This window comes from Neophocaena asiaeorientalis, unplaced genomic scaffold (genome assembly GCF_003031525.2).
Source record: "Neophocaena asiaeorientalis asiaeorientalis breed wild unplaced genomic scaffold, Neophocaena_asiaeorientalis_V1.1 scaffold82, whole genome shotgun sequence".
In the NCBI taxonomy this organism is placed as follows: domain Eukaryota; kingdom Metazoa; phylum Chordata; class Mammalia; order Artiodactyla; family Phocoenidae; genus Neophocaena; species Neophocaena asiaeorientalis.
The window spans coordinates 6,475,409-6,488,344 of record NW_020173068.1 but is presented as its reverse complement, the minus strand read 5'-3'; the positions used below and the strand labels follow the sequence as shown (position 1 = coordinate 6,488,344).

At 39.4% G+C, this 12,936-nt stretch overlaps 1 protein-coding gene across 1 annotated transcript in view; it reads left to right on the top strand.

Moving 5' to 3' along the window:
- Positions 1-12,936, top strand: part of PIGU (phosphatidylinositol glycan anchor biosynthesis class U) — a 105,577-nt gene that overhangs the window by 21,563 nt on the left and 71,078 nt on the right. Inside the window, exons 5-6 of the mRNA XM_024743278.1 lie at positions 7,301-7,410; positions 9,613-9,713. Coding sequence (XP_024599046.1) covers positions 7,301-7,410; positions 9,613-9,713 — 211 coding nt within the window. The remainder of the gene's footprint in view (positions 1-7,300; positions 7,411-9,612; positions 9,714-12,936) is intronic.

Below are 12,936 nucleotides of genomic sequence, written 5' to 3'. Positions count from 1 at the left end.
AAAAAATCCCATTTTTTTTTTTTGTTTTTTTTTTTTTTTTTTTTTTTTTTTTTTTTTGCGGTACGCGGGCCTCTCACTGTTGTGGCCTCTCCCGCCGCGGAGCAACAGGCTCCGGACGCGCAGGCTCAGCGGCCATGGCTCACGGGCCCAGCCGCTCCGCAGCATGCGGGATCCCCCCACACCGGGGCACGAACCCGCGTCCCCTGCATCGGCAGGCGGACTCTCAACCACTGCGCCACCAGGGAAGCCCCTATCAGTTACTTTTAAAAGAGATACTTTTAATTTAGTGCGTCAGTTGCTCAAGGAGTCCTTGATTACCCCCCTTAAGGGATTAAGAACTGCATATTAGAGACTTAACATCACTAAGACCAGGGAGTATACATCTTAAGCTAATGGAGCATTTGTGACAACATGGGTAAACATTGAGGACATTTTGCTAAGTAAAATAAGTCAGACAGAGAAAGACAAATACCGTATGATCTCACTTATATGTGGAATCTAAAAAAGTCAAACCCATAGGAATAGAGAGTAGCCTGATGGTTGCCAGGGGCTGGGGGATGGGGGAAATGGGGAGATGTTGGTCAAAGGTACTAACTTCCAGTTATAAGATGATTAAGTTCCAGGGATCTACTGTGCAGCATAGTAACTCTAGTTAACAGTATCGTATTGTATACTTGAAAGTTGCTAAGAGAGTAGACCTCAAATACTCTCACCACACACACAAACACACACACACACATAGTTATGTGAGGTGATAGGTGTGTTAACTAACCTTATTTTAATAATCATTTTGCAATATATGTGTATAATATGTCCAATCACCATGTGTACCTTAAACATACAATGTTATATGTCAAGAAAGCTGGAAGAGAAAAGAAAGGAGAATTTTAGGGCTGATGTAAAATGCTTTAACAGGATTCCCTAGAAGGCCAGAGATGAAATAACTGGGCATGAGATTTATAAGCAGAGGAATTCAGAAATAAAATAGTAGTGGTTATTTTCTTCTCCCAAGGTAGTTCGTGTATGTAAACTCCAGTCTTTGTTCTTTGAAGTTACCTGCTCAAATATTTAAGGATGGGACTTCCCTCGTGGTGCAGTGGTTAAGAATCCACCTGCCAATGCAGGGTCCACGGGTTTGATCCCTGTTCCGAGAAGATCCCACATGCCACGTAGCGACTAAGCCCATGCGCCACAATTACTGAGCCTGCGCTCTAGAGCCCGCGAGCCACAACTACTGTGCCTTGAACCTGTGCTCCACAGCAGGAGGAGCCACCGCAATGAGAAGCCTGCGCACCGCAACAAAGAGTTGCTCCCACTCGCCGCAACTAGAGAAAGCCCCGCGTGCAGCAACAAAGACCCAAGGCAGCCAAAAATTAATTAATTAATTAATTTTTAAAAAACCCTCTTTATCTCATCTATGAGAATTGGGCGATTGGGATTGACATGTATACACTGATGTGTATAAAATTGATGACTAGTAAGAACCTGCTGTATAAAAAAAAAAAGTGCTTTGTACCAGAATGATTACTGTGTGTTGTAGGGGGAGGGGGCTACTTGATAATTTTATGTTGTTTTCCATAATTCCTTGGAATTTTCTTTCTAAAATAGATAAATTTCCTTCAGGAATTCCAGAAAGCCTTTAGAGAAATATTCTTAAAATTGTTTGCTTTACAAATGTATGTTATTATTTTATTGAGAAATAAGATTAAAATCATCTTTCTGATTTTAAGATAGAAAAAATAATGTAGAGAATTTGCCATTCGCAGACCTTCATTAAAAGAATGATCAAAAAATGTGTCTAAGAAGGAAATAGATGGAAGGAAGGACAAGCATTTACTGAGTAAAAGAACAATAATGAAGACTTATCTGGGGACTATTACAAGATGGATTGATTCACATGTTTCAGTGATTAGAATGGACATCTTTGGAGGCCACTAGTCTGCCTATCATAGTGTCCTTGGTACTTTTACTTTCAGCATCCTAGTGGGCATGTCACTGGTGGTATCTCCTTGTGGTTTTAATTTGCTCTTCCCTAGTGACTAATGATGTTGAGCATATTTTCATTTGTTTATTTGCCATTTATATGTTTTCTTTTGTAAAGAGTCTGATCAACTTGTTTCCCATTTTTATTGGCTTATTATCTTTTTATTAGTGAGTTTTAAGTTTTCTTTATATATTCTGGATTTAAGTCCAGAACAAATAAAAGTTTTATAAAAAAAAATCTATTAAAAAAAATTTAGGGGGTGAAGGGTCATGATGTTTACAACTTACTTTCAAATGGTTCTGGAAGAAAAATGGTTCCCGTGTGTGCTTTTGTCTGTGTGTGTGTGTGTAGAGATAAAGAAAATGTGGCAAAATGTTAACAGTTGGTGGATCTACGTGTTTTATTGAATTATTCTTTCAACTTTTCTGTAGTTTGAAAGTTTTAAATATAAAACACTGGAGAAAATAATAGCATGTATATATGGGATATATGTGAATATCTAAGGGAGGTTTGGTGGCTTTCATCTAAGAACACAATCAGATCTTTTCAAAGAAAATATAAAACTGAAATGTGTTGGGGTTTTTTTTCTGAAATGTGTTTTAATGAAAGTTGATTAGAGATGCTACCATCATATGCATTCATTTTTTTTTTTTTTTTTTTTTTCTTTTACTGATCAGCCGTCATATACTCCAGTTAAAACAATTTTTAAGGGGAGGAGAAGCTTATGGGGAAATAATGAAACTAGGTTTTAGTGAGTTTCTTAACAAAGTCAGCTTCAGTGTCAATAGAAGAGATACTTTTAATTTAGTGCGTCAGTAATTTTAATTCATTTCTTAGTTATTTCTGACTTTATATGGAAACATATAGAGATCTCTTTTTTTTTCTTTGTGTGATTTAAAGAGGGAGAGAGAAAACTGAATGAGCTATTGTCAATACCCTGGTTTTGAGCACACCAAGGCAGGGTATGCTATCTGTTATCACCAAGATAAAACTTTATCACCAAATAAAAATTCTGGAATAGTTTTGCTTCTCCATCCTCAGAATTCAGCCTACTAGAACATTACGTTTCTTGGTTAGAATAAGAGTTTCATTTACCCTGTGTCAAAAATTAACTCATTCTAAATGGCAGACTTTGATGATACTAACATACTACTGTTGACTTGGATAGAATATTAGCACATCTTCCCCCAAATCTTTCCCAGTTTGTCAGAATGGGCCCATATCATATAGTCTGGAAGTATTTTAGTCTTGCTAGAATTTGAGATTTTTTATCCCTGGTAATGAAGCTATGTCTGCACCCAAATGCATCCTGGTAAACTATGGTGCAGAGATGGAAGACTCCAGCCCCACCCCAATCTCCAACTTGAGCATGTGGAATATGAATGCTGATTGATTGTGACCAGTTGATTCTCATGACAGTTTACATCTGCCTCACTTGACAGAAGCAATGTTAGTCTAGTCTGTCCTTTGCTGAGACTGCGCTTATTTGGAACTCAGAATTCATGTTAGAAAGCTGCAGGTGGTTTGATAGGGAGTGATAAAAACCTGTATCCCCTACTATGCTTAGAGGGTTGTGAATTTGGAGGATAGGTTCCTGAATTTGGAATGTGCTGAGGCTAACGGTTGGAGATACAGTGGGGGTGGAATATTCATCCCCCCCCCCATAGGTTTTGGGGATGCAAAGGGGTGTAGACACAGCTTCAGTGATTAGAAGAATCTCTTTATTTGGAGTAGGGGAATTATGTCCTTGCAAAAATCAACCTTTCAAGGGACAGGGAAATGGCTGCGTGGGGTAGTGGGTAAAAGGGAAGGAAAACTCCACCCTGGAGATTTTTTTTAATTCAAAAATTTCTGCTAAAATATAACATACATATGGAAAAGCTGATTAATGACTACAAAGGTAACACATTCAGGTAATTACTTTTTAGGTCACTTTTAACCTCTCCTGCTTTAAATCTCATTGTTGTTGAGGCTTCTGAATATACCTAGAAATATACCTATCTTTGGATTTTAAATTGTACTCTTTAACCTTATTTATTTATTTATTTATTTTTGGCTGTGTTGGGTCTTCATTGCTGTGGATGGGCTTTCTCTAGTTGCGGCGAGCGGGGGCTACTCTTCATTGCGATGTGCGGGCTTTTCATTGTGGTGGATCCCCTTGTTGCGGAGCATGGGCTCTAGGCTCGCGGGCTTCAGTAGTTGTGCCGTGCAGGCTTCAGTAGTTGTGGCTCGCGGGCTCTAGAGTGCAGGCTCAGTAGTTGTGGCGCACGGGCTTAATTGCTCTGTGGGCATGTGGAATCTTCCCAGACCAGGGCTCGAACCCGTGTCCCCAGCACTGGCAGGCGGATTCTTAACCACTGTACCACCAGGGACGCCCCTCATTTATTTTTATACTTCTAATATTTTCTTGGTGTGTGTGTGTTTAATTTTCCTTAGATTTTTAGCCACTTTCCTGTCTCTAACTGGATGCATGGGGTTGTTTTAAAGGGATTTTGTCTGTGCTTAGGGGATCTGAGTCAATATTGAGTTCTAAGGCCAGGCATAATGGTACCTGTGCTGGTGAGATTGGGGGAGACAAAAAGAAAGGTAGCATCGAATCTGGGGACTGCTGACCTGACTGCCCTTCTCTCGTGGAGACTCTCCTTTCATAAAATCTTTCTGTTTTAAAGTATTTTGGAAGATCGGGGTTACAAGGAAGTTTTCTTTCCTTGTTGGCACAGTGTCACCTTTGCCCAGGGCCTACACATCCCTGTTTAACTGCCTGCATCTCTTACTGTAGTCCTGCTGGCTGGCTTCCAGCCTGGGGAATGGGCCTGTATTCCCATCTGTCTCTCTGGCTGCTACTGGGTGAACTCCCTGTTTCCTTTTAACAGCCTTCTTTGTGGCTCTCACACCCTCCAGGTGGCCTTCTTTTTGCAGTAGAACTCTAGAACCCTTAGCTAGTGGGGCCTCTGTCCTTCCACCACTGCTGCAGCTGTCCTCATTGACTGCTTTGTTTGCTAAGCCAGCCCCCTTCTCTCTGATAAAAACATCTTAGTTTATATTTTTCCCTTTTAATTAAATAACCCCAGCTGTGAATGGCAGCATAAATCTTACTGATGATAATTCCCACCACTTAACTTGGACTCCCAGAGATGATCAAAGGGAGGTTTTTGAAGTTTGTTCAGGTTTTTTTTTTTTTGCGGTACGCGGGCCTCTCACTGTTGTGGCCTCTCCTGTTGCGGAGCACAGGCTCTGGATGCGCAGGCTCAGCGGCCATGGCTCATGGGCCCAGCTGCTCTGCGGCATGTGGGATCTTCCCGGACCGGGGCACGAACCCGTGTCCCCTGCATCGGCAGGCGGACTCTCAACTACTGCGCCACCAGGGAAGCCCTGTTCAGGTTTTTTGATTAAGCCTCTACCTAAACCTCTGCAAGAAATCTGTGGTTACCTGTATTTCTATGATTATCCTGGGATTTTCTTTTGAACTGAAAGATGGCTCTTAAAAAAATTTTTTTTAGTTTAAAAATTTTAATATCTAAGACATGCAAAAATATATAAAGAATAATACATGCTGTGAACCTATTTCAGCTTAAAAAATAAAACATTTTACATAGAGTTGCCTCTCTCTGGTACTTTCGTCTCCTTTAGGTTTTTTTTTTTTTTGCGGTACGCGGGCCTCTCACTGTTGTGGCCTCTCCTGTTGCGGAGCACAGGCTCTGGATGCGCAGGCTCAGCGGCCATGGCTCATGGGCCCAGCTGCTCTGCGGCATGTGGGATCTTCCCGGACCGGGGCACGAACCCGTGTCCCCTGCATCGGCAGGCGGACTCTCAACTACTGCGCCACCAGGGAAGCCCTGTTCAGGTTTTTTGATTAAGCCTCTACCTAAACCTCTGCAAGAAATCTGTGGTTACCTGTATTTCTATGATTATCCTGGGATTTTCTTTTGAACTGAAAGATGGCTCTTAAAAAAATTTTTTTTAGTTTAAAAATTTTAATATCTAAGACATGCAAAAATATATAAAGAATAATACATGCTGTGAACCTATTTCAGCTTAAAAAATAAAACATTTTACATAGAGTTGCCTCTCTCTGGTACTTTCGTCTCCTTACTCCTTCTCTCCAGTTACCACTGTTCTGAATTTAGTGTTTATTGTTCCCACACATGGCCTTAATTTTTTGTGCATTTGTAAATATACCTAAGTAACATATAGTGTTATTTTGCATGCTTTTAACTTTATGTAAATGGTGTAATGCAGTATTCTGTTGCCATCTGTGTTTTCATCCTTAAATCTTTAATCACACACTACTTTGGCTTCTCTGAATTACTCTGTTTTATAATAGGTTGCGGCATTGATTTTATACTATCTAAGATCATTAAATCAGCAGGGCTACCCCTTTGGGGTTCAGAGGCTTTTTCTATCTGTAGTGTGACCCATGTTTGCTTATAGGGTTGCCTAGCTTTTTTTCAATCTGGAACACACCCATGAGCTTGTTGGGACACACACAGGGGAAGGCAAGAGCTTTCCACCCCCATCTCACTCCCTGTAAACTATCTGGCTGCCCAGCCACACCCAGCCTTCCTCCTCCTTCTCTTCATCATGGTCATTTCCCACTTCCTCTGTGGAAGTCAAAAACTTGAAACAGGAGAGCTCAGAAGAAAACCCAGGACACTGTGACATTCAGGGGATCGTTCCACTTTGCATGAAAATATTTCGCTTTGATGGAACTTTGGAATCCTTAGGCCACTGATGATAACTCTTAAAAATGACTAAAAACTGCTTTGCCATTCAATCTTTCATTTAGCCATTCAACAGATATTTATTGTTTGCTCACTGTGCCAGGTATTCGCAAATAAACATGGTCTCTGCCCTCATGGAACTTATAGTATAGTGAAGGAGAAAGATAGTCACATAAATAAATAAAAAAGTTCTAACTGTGAACAGTGTTATGAGATTTTTACAGTCAGGGCAGTGAGTGTGCCTTCCTGAGGAAGTGACAATTTAACTAAGATCTAAAGCTTATGTGGGAGTTAACTAGGGAAAGAGAAGAAGAGGTTGTTTGTTCTAGGTTAAATGCAAAGAGCTGGGAGCAGGAGGGCAGTGGCATGTTCATGGTGCTTGAACCCAGAAAGTGAGAGGTGTGGGGAGCGAGCGTGAAATGACCCTGGAGAGGTAGGGCCAGGTCAGACAGGCAATGTGGGCCATGGAAGAACTTTTGTCTTCATCCTAAAAGCAATGGGAAGTTATTTGTTTCATGTGTTTTGTCATTTTTTTTTCCATCCTAAAAGCAATGGGAAGTTATTTGTTTCATGTGTTTTGTCATTTTTTTTCCAGTTTAAAAAGCAGAAACTCCTCCTAGAACTAGACCAGTATGCCCCAGATGTGGCCGAACTCATCCGAACCCCTATGGAAATGCGTTACATCCCTCTGAAAGTGGCCCTCTTGTAAGTATTCTCTGACAAAACAGGGCTCGGTGCCAATGAATGTGAGGAAAATCTGATGAGACTTTCTCATGTTGTTTGTTGTATTTTTGGAGATTTGCAGTCTTAGTCATCAAGTATTTGCTATAGTTCTGTTGCACAACTGGGGTTCTGGCCAGGAAAAGAGACAGAGCCATCCTGTCTCTGTTGGGACAAAGCCTCACACAAGCACATGCACAATCGACCCTTCACAAATGCTTTTTCACTCGATGCTGATCTGGTTCCAGCCTCCTAGTAACCAGTGTTTCTAAAAAAACAAGATTTTCCAATTGTGATATATGGATTGCATAAAATTCTGATCTTTATGCAGCAGTTATTTCAAGCAACTCCTATGTTTCACATACAATTTAGTCCCCCATTTGTAGTTCAGAAAACTGAAGTAAAGTACCAAACAGACCCATCCCAGCTGGATGACCAGTATGAGAGAGTGGAACTTACTGAGGCTCTATGAAAGAATTCTTTAGGAGTACCAGTGCTGCCTATAACTTTAATTCTTTCAGGTTATTCCTCTTTATATTCCTGAGATCGGCAAATGGGAATAATTATTCAGTCAACTAATAGTAAATGTTAATAATATACTAGTTCCTAAGGATACACAGTAAAACAAGGCAGACAAGTTTCCTCATGGAAAAACATGACCTTAGAGCTTCACATTTAGAAGGGGCCTTATGAGGACAGTTTATTCAACCCTTTGCCTTGTGTGTGACTCTTCTATTCAGTATTCCAGATAGGTGGCTTGCGTAGCTGCTTCTTGAACATCACCTGCTATTTAGAAATGGCTTTTTTTCTCCTCCCACCAAACACATTTGAGGTATCGGTTCATATCTATGTATTTCAGAAATATTGGTGGAAAGTACCTAATAGAACTAGAGGTTTGGCAACATTATGAATCCCTTATGGACTCCTATGTCTCCAGGGGGTAGTTTTGTAATAGCAGCAGCCATTTCTTTAAAGGTTGTAGAACAAGCCTATCTAATTGCTGAAAAAAAAAATCAACAATTTCTGGGCCTTTAGCTTTAGAACTGCTAATCTTACAGCTCTGAGAGGTATTGGATTTAAGGTCTTTATTTGCGCATAATAATTATAATCTCTCCCTGAGACACTGGTATGTTTCTTCCTATCTGATAATCAGAATTATGTAACTGGTCTCCCTTTTCACTTTGTCTGCCAGGAAACTCAGAGCCAGATTTAAAGCTGATTACTACAGTGTTGTAGAAGACCCATTTGTTCTTCTTTCCCTAGCCTTTACTTTTTCCTTTTATTTATGCTTGCCCTGGTCTTGATTCTTTATTTGTATTTTAATTTTGCTCTCACTTTTTATTATCTGTTCTCATTTGAGCTGCCTCAAATCTTTTGTGGAAGCAGGGTAAAAATAAATAAAAACACAGTTATGACTGTATAAGATTTCCCTATTCAGCATTTCAAATTTATTTTTTCAGTCCATTCCTTCCCACCTCAGGAAAAGACTGTTTCAGTTTAATTCCCTCCCAGTGAAAGTTCAGGTTGTCCTGTGAAGTTCAATGGCCACTAGCTTACTGAATTCAGCAGATACTTATTCTGTCCTTTGGGTCTGGCTTGGTGGATATAGCTTGGCTGCCAAGAGAACTAAACTTAAGCTGCTCTCACCTCTTGAATGGGGTAGCCTATGTCAGAGCTTAGGAACCTGATTGAGGAAACAGTACTTTCCTGGTTTTCAGAGATAACTGTAGCCATTCCTAAAATATAGGGCTCTGTGGGAATTGGTAGAATTTTTATCATTTTTGAAACCTGAAGTAATAAAAAATATAGGTTTATTGCCAGAAAGACCTGATTTTGAATGTATTTATTAGCTTGTAAAACCTTAGGCTACTTAACCACTGAGTCTCAGTTTCCTCACCTGCAAAATGGGAATGATGTTATTGCTGGTTTACAGGATCCGTGATGATGAAATATGATGGTTTTCCATATAACACATAGCACAGAATAGGCAGTGAATGTTCAGTGCCTTTTACTCACTGGCCACCACCCCACTCCATCCTCTTTTACTTAGGAAAACTTATTTCTAAGAAGTTGCCTTCCCTTGAGTATGGTTTTAGTAAACCTCTTGAACTTCCTGGCTATGGTGGCCAGGACTCCCTGGTCCTTTGACCAGGATTACTAATGCCAAATATGTGTGTTTTTCCCCAGCTATCTCTTAAATCCCTACACGGTCTTGTCTTGTGTTGCCAAGTCTACCTGCGCCATCAACAACACCCTCATTGCTTTCTTCATTTTGACCACGATAAAAGGTAAGGCCCCAAAGGAAGTTCAGTCCCTAATTTGTGCAGGCTTTTGTAACACTTATGCTGTGGATTAAAAAAAAAAAAAAAAACAACACTTAAAAACATTTTTTTTAATTACACAAGTAATTTTATAGAAAATTTAGATAAGCCAAGAGAAAAAAATTAATTAAAACATCCTGAAATTCTACCACTCAGAGAGTCACTGTTAACATAGTTTAAACAAAAAACAAAAACTTCTAAAAGGCTTACAATGAGAATAGCAGTGTTCTGCCCCTTTCTTCCCATCCCTAGTTCAACTTCTTTGATGGAACTACTTTTTTTTTTTGCTAGTATTTATTTCCATATTTCCAAATAAGACCACATATTGCTGTTTCATGAATTATAAATTTTAGACATTATCTATTGTATTCTTATTATGGGAGATAAAGATTTAGCTTTCTTTTACCAATATCTTCACTTCCCTTTTACCTGGTTTTCCTAGAGAAGTTATGTCACAGCTTTGATTAAATCAGTAGTTGGTACCTATATTTTATGACAGTATATGTATTATTCACTGCTGGGAAAAGTAATAACTATGGTTGTTTTTTCTTTCTTGTACAACCTTTTATTTTTTCTGGGATTAGTAACTGTGGGGTTTTTGCTTGTTTTTGTTTTTGTTTTGCTTTATCTTTCTGTACCAATCACTTTTTTCCCCTCAGTTGCTCTGCTAGATCTTTTAAGTGCCTAACAATACAGGCATACCTAAGAGATATTGTGGGTTTGGTTCCAGATCACAGCAATAAAGCAAATATTGCAATAAAGTGAGTCACACGAAATTTTTGGATTCCCAGCACAGATAAAAGTTATGTCTACACTATACTATATTCTGTTAAGTATGCAATAGCATTATGTCTAAAAAAATGTACATAGCTTAATTTAAACATACTTTATTGATAAAAAAATTTAGCCCCTAATAAGAGAATCAGCCCGTCCTTTGAAGCTTTGAAGCCAGGCATTGACTTCTCTTTTCTAGCTATGAAAGTCCTAGATGGCATCTTCTTCTGAAATAAGGCTGTTTCGTCTACATTGAAAATCTGTTGTTTAGTGTAGCCACCTTCATTAATTGTCTTAGGTAGATCTTCTGGATAACTTGCTGCAGCTTCTACATCAGCCCTTGCGACTTCACCTTGCACTTTTATGGTCTGGAGACAGGCTTCTCTCCTTGAACCTCATGAACTAATCTCTCCTAGCTTCAAACTTTTCTTCTATAGCTTCCTCACCTCTCTCAGCCTTCATAAAATTGAAGAAAGTTAAGGCCTTACTCTGGATGAGGCTTTGGCTTAAGGGAGTGTTGTGGCAGATTTGATCTTCTCTCCAGACCACTTGGACTTTCTCCATATCAGCAATAAGGCTGTTTTGCTTTCTTATCATTCATGTGTTCACTGGAGTAGCACTTTTAATTTCCTTCAAGAACTTTACATTTGCATTACCACTTGGCTAACTGTTTGGTGCAAGAGGCCTAGCTTTCATCCTATCCCAGCTTTCGACGTGCCTTCCTCACTAAGCTTAATTATTTCTAGCTTTTTTTTTCCTTTTATTTATTTATTATTTTTGGCTGCGTTGGGTCTTCATTGCTGCGCGTGGGCTTTCTCTAGTTGTGGTGTGCAGCCTTTTCATTGAAGTGGCTTCTCTTGTTGCAGAGCACGGGCTCTAGGCACACGGGCTTCAGTAGTTGTGGCACGCGGGCTTCAGTAGTTGTGGCTTGTGGACTCTAGAGCGCAGGCTCGGTAGTTGTGGCACATGGCCTTAGTTGCTGCGCGGCATGTGGGATCTCCCTGGACCAGGGCTCAAACCTGTGTCCCCTGCATTGGCAGGCAGATTCTTAACTACTGTGCCACCAGGGAAGCCCTATTTCTAGCTTTTGATTTAAAGTGAGAAGTATGCAACACTTCCTTTAACTTGACTCAGAGGCCATTGTATGGTTATTAATTGGCCTAATTTTAATATTAGGAAGGAATAGGGAGGCCTGAGGAGAGGGAGAGAGGTGGGGGAACAGCTAGTCTGTGAAATAGTCAGAACACAGACAACACTTATCAGTTGTTTGCCATATTATGGGCATGTGGTGCCCCCAAACAATTAAAAGAGTAACATCAAAGATCACTAATCACAGATCACCATAACAAACATAATAATAATGAAAAATTTTGGAATATTGCAAGAATTACCAGAACATGGCACAGAGACACAAAGTGAGCAAATGCTGTTGGAAAAATGGCTCTGATAGACTTACTTAATGCAGGGTTGCCACAGACCTTCAATTTGTAAAAAACACAATATCTGCAAAGTACAGTAAAACAAAGTAGGTCTGTAGTTTTTTAAAAAAATGTTAAGTACATCAAATAGTTTATTGGTTCCATTATTTTTCTGGAGATCTGCCTCACACATCTTTCATCCTGTACCAGTCTGTCCTGGTTGTTGTCTGGTCTTGATGCAAAGCTGTCATAGTGGAACTTTTCCTTATAATTCTCTTGTATTGTATCCCTTTCCTAGATTCCTTTTTTTGTTTACTGATTTTTTTCCTTGGTTTTGCTAAAGTACTTCCTCTAGTAGTTTTCTAAGAAAGGGTGTGTGAGATATGTATTTTGAATCATTCCACACATGAAAAAATGTGTTTTTCTAACTTAGCACCAGATTAATAATTGGGGCAAGGTATAGAATTCTAGACTGGAAAAAATTTTCCTTCAGAATTTTGAAGGCATTGCTTCACTGTGTTCTATCTAGCATCCCGGTTGCTGTTGGACAGTTTGAAGCCATTATACGTAACCTAATTTTTTCTTTGAAAGATTTAAGATCTTCTTTTTATCCTCAGTATTTTGAAATTTCATGATGCTATGTCTACTTGGTTCTTTTTTTCATTCATTACTGGGTACTTGGTAGGCCCTTTCAAAATAGAGACTAGTGTCCTTTAGTTCTAGAAGATATTCCAGTACTGTTTTTCAAATTCTCTCTCCTCTCTGTTTTCTCTGTCCTCTCGTTTGGGGTGTCTATTGGATATTGGACTTTTTGGATTGATCTAATTTGTGTGTTTTATTTTCTATTGATTTAAGTTCTTTCTTGGTCTCCAGTTGTTTCTTTGAAGCATCATTATTATTTTATCACCACGATATCCTCTCTTATCTCTCTGAGTTTTCTTGGTTTTGTTTTTGTTTTCAGTTTCCATTTGTTCTAAGCATAATCTCTTTGACTTCCT